Source organism: Pistacia vera, unplaced genomic scaffold (assembly GCF_008641045.1).
Source record: "Pistacia vera cultivar Batoury unplaced genomic scaffold, PisVer_v2 Contig40, whole genome shotgun sequence".
NCBI lineage: Eukaryota > Viridiplantae > Streptophyta > Magnoliopsida > Sapindales > Anacardiaceae > Pistacia > Pistacia vera.
Genome location: NW_022196224.1, coordinates 3,186,329 through 3,205,765, shown reverse-complemented (window position 1 = coordinate 3,205,765; position 19,437 = coordinate 3,186,329). Strand labels below are relative to the sequence as shown.

At 34.9% G+C, this 19,437-nt stretch overlaps 1 protein-coding gene across 1 annotated transcript; it reads right to left on the bottom strand.

Annotated features, from left to right (window-relative positions):
• Positions 1–14,525: 14,525 nt before the first annotated feature.
• On the bottom strand, positions 14,526–18,722 carry LOC116141705 (zinc finger protein-like 1 homolog). Its single transcript, XM_031427182.1, has 9 exons — positions 18,467–18,722; positions 18,044–18,124; positions 17,022–17,142; positions 16,794–16,888; positions 16,468–16,539; positions 15,767–16,033; positions 15,515–15,623; positions 15,050–15,236; positions 14,526–14,665 (listed from the first exon to the last, which is right to left on the bottom strand). Exons 1-9 carry the CDS (start codon positions 18,488–18,490, stop codon positions 14,578–14,580), a joined length of 1,044 nt encoding a protein of 347 aa, XP_031283042.1. The 5' UTR covers positions 18,491–18,722; the 3' UTR covers positions 14,526–14,577.
• Between the last annotated feature and the right edge of the window lie 715 nt (positions 18,723–19,437).

Sequence of the window (19,437 nt, the reverse complement as noted above, 5' to 3'; positions counted from 1 at the left end):
CATCTCGATTTCATAGTTAAAAATATCAAATTACTCGAATTGACTACCATGATAATAAAATTATTTGATTAAATACAATATATGTGACATATTTAGACCTAATAAAACGGGTTCAAACCCGCAAGTTAACCTGTATCCGAGTAAAAACTAATAGGGTACGGATCTACTGCATTAGAGCCGTACCCAACCCAGCCCATATTGCTAGCTGGTTAGATTGGTAAACCCGCAGGTACCTATCAAGGCAATTGAAGAAAAACCAGTGACAACTCAAGCGCCAAACTAGTGACAACTCAAGCCCAGCTGCCACCATTAATATCAGCAGATTTTGTGCTGTGCCTCTCATGATTCTAGGATCAGTTTTTTATTTTTTATGTAAATACTGTTTTTATTGTGATTGTAAATTTATTTTTCAGTTATGATTGTAAATTTATTTTTCAGTTATATATCTTTGAATGCCTAAAATTAGGCCTCTCGGGTTGTATAAATATACAGAGCATGAATAGAAATAAGTGTGAGTTCAAAATACAAATCCATAGCAGTGTAACTTCTCTATATGGTATCAGGAGAGCCAAACCTCTAACGAGTATCTTCCATTCTTGCTTTCTGCAACATGGCTGCCATCCCTGCATCTACCAACGATTCACCCATCATCACCATTAATGCCGCAACCACCATCAACGAAAAACTCACCCCTACTACCTTTCCTCAGTGGAGGGCGCAATTTGAAGCACTGCTCACTGGTTATGATCTCATTGACTTTGTCACCGGTGTAAAAAAATGCCCACCCATTGATGCATCGAACTCCGCTGTCTCCAAAGCCGAGAACTCCCACTGGGTTCGCCAAGATAAACTCATCCTCCACGCCATTCTTGCTTCCACATCCACTACCATTACTCCCCTTCTTGCTGCATATAAAACATCCCATGATGCTTGGACAGCACTTACCCATTTATACGCGGGCAAATCACGGACGCGTGCGATGCAACTCAAGGAGGATTTGACCTTGAGCACTCGTGGAAATCACACCGTCACCGAATTCCTTCAAGCAATCAAAGTGATTGATGACAAACTCGCAATCATCGATCATCCCGTTTTGGATGATGATTTAACTATCTACATACTCAATGGCTTGGGCCCCGAATTTAGAGAAACTGCGGCACCCATTCGTGCTCGTGAGACCTCTCTGAAATTTGAAGAACTACATGATCTTCTTGTAGGCCATGAGACTTATCTTCGCCGGCTGGAGAATCAATCGGCAGCAACATTTGTTCCCACTGCAAATTACTCTCATCGGCAAGGCGGTGCTCCTGGACAGCATAAACCAAGCCCTAAGTTTTCCTCCAACAAGCCTCGTAGCAACAACGGACATAATAAAAATGGGCCCTCCAATTCAGGCTACAGGAAATATAAGCCCAAGTGTCAATGGTGTGATCAAGTGGGTCACACGGCCAAAAATTGCCCAAAAATGCCTTCAGTCGAATTCACTGCAAAATGTGCAGCATCTTCCCATGCAAAAAATCAAAAGTGGCTAGTTGACTCGGCGGCATCTCACAATATGACCACCGATCTCTCTAATCTGACCATTAATTCTGAATATGATGGTACTGATGAGGTGGTAATTGGTGATGGATCAGGTTTGTCTGTATCTCATATTGGTTCATTATCTCTTGCATCATCTAATCGTGTCTTTCATTTACGTGATACCCTTTGTGTTCCCACAATTAAAAAAAACCTCATTTCTGTTCATCACTTTACCAAGCATAACAATGTTTATCTTGAATTTCATCCTACTTATTTTTTGGTGAAGGATCGGATCACGGGGGCGACACTACTCAAAGGCGAATGTGAAGATGGAGTGTACCCATTTCCAGAGCATCTACCATCACACTCCAAACATGCTGTTGCCTATGTTCATGAACGTACTACTGCCGATGGATGGCACAAAAGGCTTGGTTATCCATCGTCAAAAATTTTCCATCATTTAATTCATGCTTTTTCTTTACCAACCAATAAGAATGGACATTTATCCCTTTGTACTTCATGTTCTCAAAATAAAGCTCATCGTCAACCATTTCATTCTCATGGTCTCACTAGCACTACTCCCATGGAATTGATTTACACAGATGTTTGGGGTCCATCTCATGAAATTGGTATTGATGGCTCAAAATACTATGTTATTTTTGTTGACCATTATACCAAATATATTTGGCTCTATCCTATGACTCATAAATCCAATGTTCAAAAANTTTGGGGTGTTTTATAAACCCCTCAAAAATACACTACACTGGTTTTGGGGGGTTTTTAAACCAGTCAAAACCAATCCATTGAAAATCTGGCAAGTAATGGTTTTTAAACACCTCAAAACCAGTCTAATTAAAAACTCTCCAAAACCAGTGAAAAAAAAAAAACTCACAAGCATACCCTTAGCTATGTATGGTTAAGGCCCTAAGAAAATTATTCTGACAGTTTGTCTTTTAATTCAGTCATTACCTTATTTGGTTCAGCAGGTAATAAAAGATTCTAGAAAGATTATTTAGGTAATATGAGAGGTGATATAGAGGGTTATGTGGTTACCGACTCAGAAGGTTTTATTTTAAGATTATAGTGGTAATCCTATCTTTGCTCCAATTTTACCCTTACTTAATAAAAAATTTGGACACAAATGCCCTCCATTGATGTCAAGTAACAATCAACCCAACTTGTTGAATGACATTAATTAATTATTTGGACGAAAATACCCTGTATTAATTGACTTACAAATTTTTTTAAGGCTAATCCCTACCACTTACAAATTGACTTTTCGGCACAAACCTAGGGTTCTTTGTGGGTTACTTTGATTTTCATTGAGATTTTTGGTTGTTTGATGAAATTGAAGTTTAGGTTTTGATTGGTTGATATTGTAGAGTGTTATAGTGTTTGATTTTGGCTAAAAATCCCAACCAACCTTCACCGAATTTTCCCCCTTTGTGCTTGCCCACCAACTATTTGGTCTTTTGCCTATAGAAAACCCCCTAGCTCAGCCAACACACTAATCTTGTAAAGGGCATTTCAGTAGAATAATATTTAAGTATTTTGTAATTATTGACAACCAAACACATTAATTATTTATATAGCCCACACAAACCAAACATAATAATAGTTCATACCAATTAATCTTCAAGGTTATCTATCTCATATTCTCATTGGTAATCCCATCTAGGGGCGTAAATGAGTCAAATCAAGCCGAGCTTTGGCTGCTTGAACTCGACTCGGCTGCTACAATGTTGAGCTCGAGCTTGACATAGAAAAGACAAGCTCGAGCAACCTGCTGCTTCCTTCTTCCTCACCCATGGACCAAAACTAACCAACCAAAAAAAAACTCCAATCAATTCCTTCTTCCTCACCCATGAACTAAAAAAGAAAAAAAAGCAAACAAATTGTGTGACGGATAATAGCATTTGAGTGACAGATTGTTGCGAGGCATTTTATTAAAAGGCCAGATCAAGTTCAAATTTAATTAAAAGGCTATNTTGTAAAACCAGTCACCATACGCACTGTCTTAACCCTTGCTGTTATGCAAGGTTGGTCTCTAAGGCAATTAGATGTTAATAATGCCTTCCTTCATGGGCATCTTACTGAAAAGGTATATATGAAGCAACCACCTGGGTTCAAGAGTTTAGAAAAACCAAATCATGTTTGCTGCCTTAGAAAGGCAATATATGGACTAAAACAAGCACCTCGTGCTTGGTATTCTGCTCTCAAACAAGCACTGTTAGAAGTTGGTTTCGTCAATGCAAAATCTGACTCCTCTCTCTTTGTGTTTCATGATGGTTCCATACTTGCTTATTGCTTAGTATATGTTGATGATTTGATTCTCACAGGAAATAATTCAACATTTGTCGCAAGTATTATTAATCAACTTGGCCAGAAATTCTCCATCAAAGACTTGGGGTCCTTACACTTTTTCCTTGGTGTTGAGGTCATTCCTACTAAAGACGGCTTGTTTCTAACTCAACATAAGTATATCAGAGATATACTAGCTAAAACAAGTATGGATGGAGCTAAAGATGTCACCACTCCTCTTTCTACCTCGATTTCTCTAATGTTGGCAGATGGTTCGTCATCAGTTGATTCAATAGAATATCAAAGGGTGATTGGAGCATTGCAATATCTGTCCTTAACTCGACCTGATATAAGCTTCGCAGTTAATAAACTATCACAGTTTATGCATTGCCCAACACAGACCCATTGGACAACCACTAAAAGATTGCTGTGTTACTTGAAGAACACCATTTTTTACGGCATCAACATTAGAAAAACATCAAACCCAGCACTCACATGTTTCTCGGATGCTGGTTGGGCTGGTAGTTTAGATGATAGAAAATCAACTTCAGCTTATATCCTCTTCCTTGGTCATGCACCCATTTCATGGAGCTCCAAAAAGCAATGTGCCATTGCACGGTCATCAACAGAAGCTGAGTATAGGGCTTTAGCAACGGCTGCAGCAGAGTCCATGTGGCTGCTATCTCTGTTCCAAGAAATGAAATTTAAATTACCACAACCACCTATACTCTTGTGTGATAATTTAGGGTTTATCCTGCCTCACACTCCCCAACAAAATGGTATGTCTGAAAGACGACATCGCCACCTTGTTGAGACTGGTCTCACCTTACTCACGGATGCTCACATGCCTCTCTCATATTGGCCATACGCGTTTCAAACAGATGCCTATCTCATTAATAGAATGCCCACCTCAATTTTGAACAATCAATCACCATTTGAAACATTGTTCAAACAAATCCCAAATTACCGCAAGCTCAAACAATTTGGCTGCCTATGTTATCCACTAACTAGACCCTATAACAAGCATAAACTTGAGCCCAAGGCCCAACCATGCACATTCATGGGTTACTCACTATCCCAAAATGCGTATCTCTGCCTTGAACCCAATATTGGAAAGATTTTTATCTCTCGACATGTCATCTTCCACGAAGGGAATTTCCCTTTTCAGAAATCAAAACATGACATTTCAGTACCCATCTCAACTTCAGCAAATGCCGAAGCCTCCTCTGTACCGATATTGTTGCCGCAAGTCATCTTGCCTTCCCTCTAAACTTCTGAATCTCCGGAAGTGGGTACTGAAGTCTCACCATTGTCTGCGAATGGGTCATCCCCTGAACCGCCTCCTCTCCAGGTAAGTACTCTTTCTTCTCCTACCTTGATTTCAAGCCAAATTTCTCCATTAGAAGTGCATGCACCTGCTGTTCCTGAGAATAATATAGTGCGCACTCACCGAATGACTACTAGATCCATGAATGACATTTATAAACCAAAAAAATCGTTTGCAGTCACTAAGTCTCCTCTTCCACTCTCCTTGGAACCCACGAGTGTAACTGAAGCACTCACTGATTCACGATGGCGTGATGCCATGTCCTCTGAGTTGACTGCGTTAATGCGTCACAATACATGGCAACTAGTACCACCTCCGAATGATTGTAATATTGTTGGTTGTAAGTGGGTGTTTCGGATTAAGAGACATGCTGATGGATCTGTAGATCGATTCAAGGCCAGGCTTGTGGCCAAAGGGTTCAATCAGAGACCAGGACTGGATTACAAAGAGACNTTTTTCAACCAATATACATGGTGACCCTACTTTGATATAATCATAATAATTAAACTTTCTATATATCAATAAATTTTCTTTAAAAAGTCTTGAAAGTTTCAGAAAAATTTCTTATTCCTTCAACTTCAATATTCAAATGTCAATAATTCAAATTACATAATCGCAAATTTATTTGAATTACAATGAGAGAGTAGTTTAGGAAGCTATATATATATATTCAAATGTCAATAATTCACATTAAATAATCGCAAATTTATTTGAATTACAATGAGAGAGTAGTTTAGGAAGCTCTATATATATATATATACACAAGTATGTATGATTTGTATGTAAAAATTAATATCTATGGACATGGCACTCCACTGTCTGAGACTGAAGATTTTCAATAAGCATAATTGTATATTAATGGATGAAGCCCCTGAAAAACGCTATCCCACTAAGCCACCAGGCCCACCACAAGGGCTGCTCCAAGGCCCAATGAAACTCTACTAAATTCTTTTCACTTAAATAAGGGTTAAATTGTAAAATAAATACTTGAGAAGTGTTTTGCTTCATTTATTTCTTTTTTTTAAATAATTTATTGCAATCTTTTTTTATTAAAGTTGTTTCTAAACTATTTTTATACGGTTTCCTTCTGACCTTCTCAGTGTTATTATAAGCCAATTTGCATACTTTATAATATTATATTAAATAATGAGAAGAAAGTTGGAATTCTTTTGATATGAAAATAATTGATTTTTGAATATATTTCTAAAATATCCTCCCTTATTGTTTCACAAGAGTGTTTTTTTACTTTGTTAAATTTTTATTTATTTTAATATTAATTTCTGGTTTTAAATCCATTTTATATGTGTCGAATACCATTAAAAATGCACCAATAACAATAGCGATGATCATGGGCCGGCCTCTTCCTCATAAGCTAGGATGGCCCAAGGCCATTTTTATTATATTGTTTTAAATTTTCATATTAACAAAATGGATTTTAAGCACTTTCCCTTTTATAATTTCACTAACTATATACTTATATCTACATGAAACCATTTAAAAATAGATGAATAAACGTCTTTAAATTGACACTGTCTTGTCTCCACATTAAAATAATTAAATCTATTAAATTATTACACATAGAATTTGAGAATAAATATACTAATAAAATTAAGAGAGACGTTGTTGACTACGCAACCTATTTGCTAATTCACTCTTTTTGATTGCCCTAAATCATACACATTAGCTAAACGAAAGATGATAATTAAATAAAGATTATAAGTTATTATGATGAAAATATTTAGACTAATTAATTATATATTATGGAGATGATAATACATTTATTTTATTCGGCCTTAAAAGTATGATCTTTCAGAAATTATATTATTATTTTTTTAGAAAAATAATTAAAGAAATTAGTTCCAAAAATAATTGAAAAAATTATGTGACGGCTAGAAATTACTACTTATTAATGCACTAATAAATATAATTTGATTCTTATACTTAACATTTTATATTTTGTAATTTCTTTTAATTAGAAAAAGCTGGCTCCTGTGCAAATTAAATAAGAATGTGATCAACTCATAAACATAATTAACTAGATGGAAAGCTTGCACGTTAAACGAGTATGTTTATTAGATGTTTTTGAAACAGTTTGTAAAAAGCTTTATAATAATGAAAGAAACCAATTATATTCAATTATAAGAATTGCTAAGCATATTTTTTTCATAGGTAATATGATGGGTTTACATTTCGACGAATGTGAAGGGACTAATACCAATCTTTATATCTTTATATAATTGTTATTTATTTTGGTGAATGTGAAGGGATTAACACAAACCTTTATATCTTTTTATTTAGACATTTGGAATGACTATACAATTCTTATTAATACATGTCATCAATACTTACAAATATCAAACACTAATTAAAATTCTATACATTAAAATTATCTAAATTTTATTTATAAATGAAATTACCTACAAAAATTAATAATATTATTTACACTTGGTTTACATAAACTCCATTCCATTTGTTTTTTAACAAATCATCAGTTTATCCGTAAACAAAGAGAAAGAATTCAATTTGGTTTTAAAATATGAAAGTGACTAATAGAAACAAATATGAGGTTTAGTATGTGAATATCAATCTTAGAAATTATTTTATTCACCTCTTATATTTCAAAAAATAGAATGGGTGTTATAGAGAGGGAAAGTAAGAATGTTTAAAGTGAAGTTCTAAACTTAAAATTTAGAGCATATTGTATGACAATCCATAAGATATTTTATGAAATTCAAGTTGACCATGACGGTCATTGGACTTAAGCAAAACTTTTTAATTTAGGCCTTCACAAGTTTAATTATAACTAAGTATTTTTATTATTAAGAGAATACTATATATGCATTAAAAATTGTAGTAAAAATAAATATATTTTACTTTGTTATATTCTAAATGTTTTTAGATTTTAAAACTAATTTATAATTTATATATGGATAGGAGTGTCTTGAGATTTATAGCATTTACATTAGAATGAATATAAAGGAACAGTTATAAAAAAATCACACACCATAATAACCATTCAATCATCCTCATCAAATTTACAATAAATTCTCATTTCATAAACTTGTAAAACAGGTACAAACCTTCTGCGTTCTCTGCATCTTGACCTCTTGAGTCTTGAAAACTTGGAATTTTCATTGCCAACTTCTCAATCGTAGAGTTAGTTACAGCTTCAAGGTTGCAGGAAAAAATAATTCTAAATTAAAAATTACATGCAATTTCTCATCCATCTTAACATAAACGTGACGGCTAAAAGTAACTATTCTGTGGCATTCATTTCCAAATCTGACAGCAGGAATAGTGTCATACATGTGAAAAAAGGAAAATAGAAATTAGGGCGTCAAACCTTTTCACTTTGAAGATCGACTAATTGCATGTGTAATCCTTCTAGTCTTTTCACAGGTTTGATATTTCCTGTAACTTATTTAACACTTCAGCAAATTGACACTCTCTCTGTCTTCCTCTGGCGCACATCCTCCAATTGTGGAATAATGATATAAATTTTTTCCTTCAATTTTCCACCAGCCTTTCGATCACACTGAAGTCCTCAACCAAAACATACAACTTATCAACCACTTAAAAAATTTCACTATATTAACTAAGAAGTTAGTTAAAACATTAGTCTTGTTTCTTCAATCCAAAAGGAACTTACATTCACAGGTTGCTCTCCCCCAATGAAGAACATATACCAGCAATTTCAGATTTAGAAAGAGCAATTGCACTCTGAAGTTGAGCTATGGAAGTTTTTGCCTCAAACCACTCCAAGAACAATATTTTCCTTTTCGGGATCAAAGATAATGAGAAGCATGAGTTCTTACAAGTGTTCAGGTTTGAAGAGGGCAATCTTCCAATTATGTATCTAGTAGTCCCTTTCATTATCAAGAAACTAAGATATGTCGAGTGTAAGCTGTTGGTGGACAAGATTTTGGCTAGGATCAACTCTTGGAAGAGTAAGTTTCTCTCCTATGCAGGTAGAATTATCCTTATCAAATCGGTCCTTTCGAGTATCCAAGTGTATTGGTCTTCTATCTTCATCCTTCCTTCTAAAATTCATAAGGAAATTGAAGCTAGCTTGAGAGCTTTCCTTTGGTCGAGATCGGATATGAATAAGAACAAAGCAAAGGTTGGTTGGGAGAATGTCTGTGCGCCCAGAGAGGAAGGGGGATTGGGAATTACAAGAAACAAAGATTGGAACAAAGCAGTAATGATGAGAAATCTTTGGAATGTGACTCAAAATCAGAGTGCTTTCGGGTGGGTTGATTGGGTTAAGGAATTCTATTTGGACCAAAAAATTATTTGGGAAGTTTTATCTCTCGCTAATGTGTCATGGACGTGCAGGAGCATTTTGAAACTTAGAGATGTTGCCAGGGACAAAACCCATTATGTTATTGGCAATGGCGATAATACTTACTATGGCATGATAATTGGCATCCTAAAGGATCCCTTTTTGAGAGATTTGGAAGTAGAATTGTTTATGACTCGAGACTCTCAAGTCATACTAGGGTAAGTGAGGTTTGGGATGGAACTAATTGGAATTGGCCATTGGCAAACTCCACCGCTCTCCTTGAAGTCAAGAACTTGGCAATTCCTCTCCGTATGAGCAATGTAGATGTGGTTGTCTGGAAACGTAATCCCTTGGGTTTGTTTAGCATAAAATTGGCTTGGGAGACTTGTAGAGTGCACAAAACAAAAATGGAGTGGCACCAAAAGGCAATCCTGAGACATTCCTTCATCTTGTAGTTGGCCATTAATGATCGCTTACAAACCAAGGACAAGCTGGTTAACTATGTTGTTGCTTCTAATGGGACTACTTGTTTTTGCAACCGGTAGGTAGAAACTAATGATCATCTCTTCTTCTATTGCTCGTTCACTAGGAATACTTGGAATCGATTGATGGGCATGTGTTTTTGGGGCTATACTGCTCGACCTTGGCAAGAGTACATAGGGCACCTCACCAGGAGATGGAAAACATTAAAATTATCTAAATTTTATTTATAAATGAAATTACCTACAAAAATTAATAATATTATTTACACTTGGTTTACATAAACTCCTTTCCATTTGTTTTTTACAAATTATCAGTTTATCCCTAAACAAAGAGAAAGAAATCAATTTGGTTTTAAAATATGATAGTGACTAATAGAAACAAATATAAGGTTTAGTATGTGAATATCAATCTTAGAAATTATTTTATTCACCTCTTATATTTCAAAAAATAGAATGGGTATTATAGAGAGGGAAAGTAAGAATGTTTAAAGTGATGTTCTAAACTTAAAAACTGAATATGAGTTGAATAGAAAAATCTTTCAAGAGAAAGTTTCAAAATGATGTTTTGTTTATTCTCCTTTAAATAAAAAGTTGTAAAGACGCATATTGACCCTAGTAAGCAAAAACAGGGCTAACATACACATCTAATGTTACAATCTACTACCCTTACAAATTAAATCACATTCCTTTGTTATACACAAAAACATTTAATTTAGAGCATATTGCATGACAATCCATAAGATATTTTATGAAATTCAAGTTGACCCTGACGGTCATTGGACTTAAGCAAAACTTTTTAATTTAGGCCTTCGTAAGTTTAATTATAACTAAGTATTTTTATTATTAAGAGAATACTATATATGCATTAAAAATTGTAGTAAAAATAAATATATTTTACTTTGTTATATTCTAAATGTTTTTAGATTTTAAAACTAATTTATAATTTATATATGGATATTATTAATTAGGAATGTCTTGAGATTTATAGCATTTACAATAGAATGAATATAAAGGAACAGTTATAAAAAATCACACACCATAATAACCATTCAATCATCCTCATCAAATTTACAATAAATTCTCATTTCATAAACTTGTAAAACAGGTACAAACCTTCTGCGTTCTCTGCATCTTGACCTCTTGAGTCTTGAAAACTTCGAATTTTCATTGCCAACTTCTCAATCGTAGAGTTAGTTACATAGTACGTCGATGTGATATTACAGCTTCAAGTTTGCAGGAAAAAATAATTCTAAATTACAAATTACATGCAATTTCTCATCTATCTTAACATAAACATGACGGCTAAAAGTAACTAATATGTAGCATTCATTTCCAAATCTGACAGCAGGAATAGTGTCATACATGTGAAAAAAGGAAAATAGAAATTAGGGCATCAAACCTTTTCACTTTGAAGATCGACTAATTGCATGTGTAATCCTTCTAGTCTTTTCGCAGGTTTGATATTTCCTGTAACTTATTTAACACTTCAGCAAATTGACTCTCTCTCTGTCTTCCTCTGGCGCACATCCTCCAATTGTGGAATAATGATATAAATTTTTTCCTTCAATTTTCCACCAGCCTTTCGATCACACTGAAGTCCTCAACCAAAACATACAACTTATCAACCACTTAAAAAATTTCACTATATTAACTAAGAAGTTAGTTAAAACATTAGTCTTGTTTCTTCAATCCAAAAGGAACTTACATTCACAGGTTGCTCTCCCCCAATGAAGAACATATACCAGCAATTTCAGATTTAGAAAGAGCAATTGCACTCTGAAGTTGAGCTATGGAAGTTTTTGCCTCAAACCACTCCAAGAACAATATTTTCCTTTTCGGGATCAAAGATAATGAGAAGCATGAGTTCTTACAAGTGTTCAGCTTTGAAGAGGGCAATCTTCCAATTATGTATCTAGTAGTCCCTTTCATTATCAAGAAACTAAGATATGTCGAGTGTAAGCTGTTGGTGGACAAGATTTTGGCTAGGATCAACTCTTGGAAGAGTAAGTTTCTCTCCTATGCAGATAGAATTATCCTTATCAAATCGGTCCTTTCGAGTATCCAAGTGTATTGGTCTTCTATCTTCATCCTTCCTCTAAAATTCATAAGGAAATTGAAGCTAGCTTGAGAGCTTTCCTTTGGTCGAGATCGGATATGAATAAGAACAAAGCAAAGGTTGGTTGGGAGAATGTCTGTGCGCCCAGAGAGGAAGGGGGATTGCGAATTACAAGAAACAAAGATTGGAACAAAGCAGTAATGATGAGACATCTTTGGAATGTGACTCAAAATCAGAGTGCTTTCGGGTGGGTTGATTGGGTTAAGGAATTCTATTTGGACCAAAAAATTATTTGGGAAGTTTTATCTCTCGCTGATGTGTCATGGACGTGGAGAAGCATTTTGAAACTTAGAGATGTTGCTAGGGACAAAACCCATTATGTTATTGGCAATGGCGATAATACTTACCTATGGCATGATAATTGGCATCCTAAAGGAACCCTTTTTGAGAGATTTTGGAAGTAGAATTGTTTATGACTCGAGACTCTCAAGTCATACTAGGGTAAGTGAGGTTTGGGATGGAACTAATTGGAATTGGCAATTGGCAAACTCCACCGCTCTCCTTGAAACAACTTGGCAATTCCTCTCCGTATGAGCAATGTAGATGTGGTTGTCTGGAAACCTAATCCCTTGGGTTTGTTTAGCATCAAATTGGCTTGGGAGACTTGTAGAGTGCACAAAACAAAAATGGAGTGGCACCAAAAGGCAATCCTGAGACATTCCTTCATCTTGTGGTTGGCCATTAATGATCGCTTACAAACCAAGGACAAGCTGGTTAACTATGTTGTTGCTTCTAATGGGACTACTTGTTTTTGCAACCGGTAGGTAGAAAACTAATGATCATCTCTCTTCTATTGCTCGTTCACTAGGAATACTTGGAATCGATTGATGGGCATGTGTTTTTGGGCTATACTGCTCGAATTGGAAGAGTACATAGGGCACCTCACCAGGAGATGGAAAACTAAGAAGGTCAACATGCCGTGGGGGCCGCCGTTTACTACATTTGGAGGGAAAGAAACAATAGCATTTTGGGAGAGATTGTCAAGATGCTATGCCTTGTTTTCACTCATAAAAAATGTGGTTAGGGAGAGACTATGGAGCTTACAAAATTGAAGAAAACCAATAATAACTCTCGGTTGCTCACAACTTGGACTTCCTCCGTCCATTTTCAAAACCCAATGAGGGTGATTTTGTTGTGTCTTGGGGAAGGATCACATCACTTGGGATTGTGATGGTGTGATTCTTTTTCGGCTTCCTTGTGCTTGGCGGGTTGTATTTATTTGGTTCATCACTGCTTCGGGCCTTTGTGACGGTAAACTTTTTGATTAGTCGGGTTTGGCATCTTCCTTGTGTTGTGTTGTATTCTGTTTTGATTGGTTTGCTTGGGTGGTGTTTATTTTAGAGAGCCTCCGTAATGTGTGTTTTATGTACACTCTTTTGTGATTAGTTGCTTTGTATAGCAATTAGCGTAGTCTATGCTGGTTACTTGTTTCTTTTGTGCCTAACTTGGCCTATCCTGTGGCAGGTTGGCCCATTTTAATGGTCTTTTGCTTTTGTAAAGTTTCTTTTATAATGAATATTTACTTACAAATTGTGCTTCAAATACAGATAAAATATTTTAATTATTAAAAATAATACTACACATACATCTCTCATATATTATATAACAATATGTGATTGGATGAAAGTTTATTTTAACTTTAATTAACCAGTCATATACACATAATATTGTATAGAAAATATTGTATGAAAATGATAATATGTAAATATACGGAAATTATTAAAAAATTTTAATCATCAATAGAATAATTTACTTATTATTTTTTACTTTCGATCCAACAGTGATTAGAAATGAATATTGAATATGTAATTATAATTGCAAAAGAAATAAAGAATATAAAGAACGAGAAAGAGATAATCTGTTTATATGTTAATAATAATATTAAATAAAAAAGCATGAATTTAAAATCATTCACACATAATTATTTAGTTGGATTATTTAAAACACAATTTCCTTAATGTAGTATTAATCAACATCCATTTGTATTAGAGATTGCTTCTTCATCAACCTTAATTACCGCTTATATTAATTAATTAAAGAATCTTGCGAAATTATTTACTTTAAATTACGATATTACATAAATGAAAATTAAGAATCTTATTATTGAAGGTTACACAAAATCAACAGGAGACGAAGTTTATTGAAAGCAAACTATTATTTTTTTGAATAACTATTATTTAAGTATGTCTTGTCAATCAGGAAATCCAAGAAACCAGTAATATTCTAAGCAACTTTCCATTTTTGCAAGTTTATTAACTGAATAGAGATAATTACAAAACAAATCCATTTTGAACAAAACATTTTGCCTTAAACCTGATTCAACGATTCCACTCCAAAACAGATAACAAAGGGACAATCAGAAGCCAGGAAAGGCTATTTAACAGTCACTGTCATCTGCATTTAGAAAAAGAAAAAGAAAAAAAATCATTTGTGTTTCAGCTAAAACCAGCCACAGGTTAAACATAAGGAGCTGAATAAATGAAAGCAGCAGCACCATCAATAACCAGCAGGTGGTTCATGTATATTCCACTGCAACCTTAAATTATAATCACTGCTGCTCATCATCGGGCAGCCCTTCCCCTAGAGCCCGTTGCGCAAGTCTGTAATATAGAATCCCCATTGTAGCCATGCATGCCCTGTACAAGATAACAGAGACTGGATTAAGGAAAAATAATGATTGTTTCATATATTTCTCCAATGAAACATCCCTATTTGTTTTATGGGTCAATAGATAACCGTATATGTCTACAATATTTGTGTATTTAGCCGGACAGGTGCAGTTATATAAACAAATATATACTTAAGTTAGCAAAGGTGAACTTAATCTAAAGACTTTCCAACCACCCCCCCTCTCTCTTTTCTTTCTTTCTGTTGTTTTTCCACTCCCTTTTTGTTGTTCTAACAGATCCGGGACAAAGAACATATAGATGTCAAAACACACAAGCTTCAGCAGATATGCAAGAAAATGTAACGCTCACAAGCACACATAAAAAACACAGATTATGAAAGGTAGACATTACATGATTGCTATTAAGAGCAGGATTTTCCTTGGATCAGTCCTTGAGGCTCTTTGATGCCGCGAACGACCTTCTGGGACATCATCTGCATTTGATGCATCTTTACGTGGAGGAGCAGTCACTGGTAAAGTTGGTAATGCACTTGACCAGAAAGGCAGCAATGCTCTGAGAAACTTATGACGGAGGGGGCCTACAATGGTTCGCCATAATCAGCTTTACTTATAAATCTAAAATCAAATTCAAGGACAGAAGCTAGCCGAATTGACAGAGCATGCATTGAACAAAAGCACGTATTGGTCTAGAAAACAAGACCAGTATTCCACAGGTTTGGCAATGCTACATGTTAGTAACACTCAACTGGAAGAAACTAGGGAACATCAGATATTTATATTAAAAAGAACCTGAACAGTTCAATTCCCGAGCTGAACAACTCGTTCATCATATAAATATACTAAATGTTTTACTCACCCCTCCGTGAATACTTCTTAATATTCCCATCTTCATCATCTGCAAAATATGAAATTTCAGAGTTCTGTCGCTCAAAATGGGCAGTAACCTTTCGTGTTGTAGCCCCTGGCTGTGTCACATATCAATATCAAAAGAAAAATTTAGAAAACAAATTAAGCAAACACACAGCCAAATGGACACTTGCATAAAAGCATATAAAAAATGACACAAACATCATATTTTAGATTCAATAATTAACTACAAAATCCTTACACCAGGAGGACTAGAACTTTTGATAAAATTCCCTGTTGAGCTAGGACTCTCTATCTCCATAATTTCTGACACAGAAGTTGGTGCCACGTATCCTTCAGTTACATTTATTCCATCTTTTGCCACAGAGGTTGATGAGCTTGCATTATACTCTCTGCTTCCAGAAGAAGAAATTATTGGATCAGATGCAAATGCAGGGGGAGGACTGCGGAACTCTGTCACTGTCAAAGAAGCTGGATGATTCCCAAACATATTCTTTTCCAACCCAGTCTGCAAAATGTTAGGCAAGAATTATCTAAGTTCTCAATGAACTGAAGACCCTTCTAGATCACAATCAACAAAATAGCAAATCAAAAACAGTCCCCAGATATTAGATCCAATGCACATTTCCGTTACAAAGATCCATGCCTTTTACCCCATATTAGTAAACATAAGTCTGAAATGTAACCCATCCAACCATCAAATATAACAAACTATATAAACCTATGGTGAAAGCACAGAACTTAAGGATGACTGCAAAAGGTAAAACATCTATATCAACTGTTGAAAATTAAGAATGAGCATGTCATAATTATACTCACAAAAATAATCTTCAGCTTCGATGGAACAACAATCAGATAATCGAAGTACTAGATAACAATAGTCAGGTTCTCCTGGGAATGAACATTTATTTACAACAATCTTAGAGGAAACATGAATCTCACCTGCATAATTGCTTCCTTCAGCAGTGAATGAAGGCGGGATCCCGAATCTTTAACACTCTTAGGAGGCCATATCTGCAAAAATGAGAACACCATGTGGATATGAACAATTGCAGAAAATATGCTCAGCCAAAAGAAAAAGAGAATATGCAAATACGTCAAGCAAAAATGACCAGAGGCCATAATAGCATGGTTTACTAGTAAGAGAACACAAAAACTGAATCCTATCACCTGAAATACTGCTCTATATGAACAACTGACAAACATGGCAATGAAGAAAAGAAAAAAAGGATATAACAAGATGATAGTGCAAGTAATATAAGACTTACCGAAGTAGAACATGATGGACACACATATCCAGCTGGTGCGGTGTGCAAAGGAAAGCTTTTGATATGTGAAGCCAAACAACTTGTGTGTATAACATCTAAAATGAGCAAAAATAGTTGACTTAAGCTCAACAGATGAGTTCATCATGAAATCTCAATAAAATAAAATAAAAATTAATAATAAAAATAATAATTGCAACAGGAATTAACAATATCTGAAAAAATACATACGCAAGCAACCCAATCGGGTGGTTTGAGAGCCGGTCCCCTCTTCAAGCACAGCTTGGCACTGGCAACACTTTTGAGGCCAATCATACTCTCCATCTATTACCCATTCTGAGTAAGTACGAATCTACAAATATGGAAAAAAATAAATAAATACAGCAGAAAGCATGGAAAAACCTTCATGTCCTACATGCCAATAAAAATTTTTGAGATTGAATCCTAACAAATGTAGCCAATGCAAATAACAGAGATTGCATACAAGATTTCCAAGAAATCTATAATCAGCGTATCCATTCAGACATACATCCTAAAGGAAGTAATAATTTACTATTCCAGACAATCCCTGCCAAAGGTTAAAAGATAAAGAATGCAAGTTACAAGGTTAAAAGATCTAGAATGCAGTAACTGAGGTCGACTAAGGACAACTGTGACAAGTATACCTTCAAAATCTTCATAATGGGAGGAAAAAAGAGTCTATACTTATAGAAAAGAAAAATGCGTTGTCAAATACTTAAAAAAGGGAGGGTAGGATATCGATCATCTAAAATGGCCTGAAGACTCTGTAGCTCAACTTAGGAAGTTTATGGGATCTTAACTATTATCAGCCAAATTTGTTTAACATTGATTTAAGGCTACTAAATGTCTGAAAACAAAAACATTGTTTGTATCAGAGACCTAATCCTTATCCAACATTGGAATCCCATGCATCTGTGTGATTACATTCTTCATATAAATCCAAATAACTGCCATTGCTTACTCTTAATCTGTTCATACTTCTAACAGTTACAAACTCAACCCTGCGCATTACATTACACTATACTCAATATTCCCGATACCAAAATCAGCTCTACAAAATAATCAAATCTCAAAATCCATACAAACCCATAATGGCATAGTACAGATGCATAATCATAACCTTCAAGAACTCCACAACACAACAAGATCCAGTAAATCAAATGCCAATTACCCAGTGTCCAAAATTCTAAAGAATTATAGAAACAAACAAACGTTGAATTCACTGTACTTACTACACATATTTGGTGCTCAGGAAAGCAAATGCATTCTCCACAAACGGGAACCTTGTGCACGAAACAATATAATTTGGTAGCCTGAAACACCAAAAATTACATAAATAATTCTCCAACACATACCAAAGACTAACAGTTCGTAAACCAACAAAATGAAGTCCGCTCTCTTTTTCTTTATAATGAATCGATCTAGAACAAAATAACGGCCGCGATTTGAACTATAAACGATCCGACTGGATCAGAAACAACAAAATAGTGAATCAAATCAGATCTAAAACCTCAATCAATAAACACTAAATTTCGACGCGAATTAAATCATTCTCGCATGAAAAAAAAAAAAAAAAGAAATCAAACACAAGTTCATTCACAATTTCAGCGAATTGGATAAAATGATCAGCGATAAGAGAGAGAGACAGAAAATACCTTTCGGCATTTGCAGACCACCATTGCACCGAAAACCGAGCAGAGACAAAATTTGTGGGTGAAGATTTGATGTTGTTAGAGATTGATAGCGTACATTTAGTCGCAATTTCAATTATCTAGGGTTTAAGCTGAAGCTTTTAAGGGAATGATCGAAAGAGAGATCTGTTCAGAAACCAAATGGCAAGTGTTGTTTTGTTTAGATTTTGATTTGGCCAAAATTAATTTGAATTAATTTAATTAATTTATATATATATATTTTTTTTTTTGGGAACGGATCGTAGCTCGGTTTAGGACCTAGGAGTGTCAACTGGGATGGGTGGTAATTAGATGAAATAACTAAAATTAAGAGGGGTCAAAAAAATATTTTAATAATAAAAATCTAAAATAAAATACATATTTCAATAATAATTAATTTAAATGTAAGCAAAAGTCAAACGCAAGTCAATCCAAAATAACTATTGATTGAAAATTTTTAGAGATAAAGATAATAAAATCTCTCATCCCTGGGATGAAATGACGCTATTTTATCCAAAAACTCTTTATAAAACTAAGAGTAAACATCGCGTTCTTATCTAAGGTTTGGTGAAATGACAAGTTTTCACCTCTGGATTTATAAATTTCAGATTTTTATCTTTAAATTAATACTATTAATTTTTTCTCAAAATAATGTTTACATCTCAAATTTCTCTCAAATAACCTCCACAGAAGATCTCAGCCAAGGCAAAAATCTGGCCTAATTTTGGCCCTATTAGACCTCCTCGACACCACCATTAGCATCCCCTCATCCTCTTCACCAAAACCCTTGGTTTTGCCACCCGAGTGCATCTGCCAATTACTGGCCGCTGTTCCTTGCTAGTCCATGCGACTTTTAAGTTTTTAGGCCAAATTTCGATAGATTTCGACACCGAAAATTACCCTTAACACCACCATCAGCATCCTCATCTCCTCCTCTTCAACAACACTACCTTTAC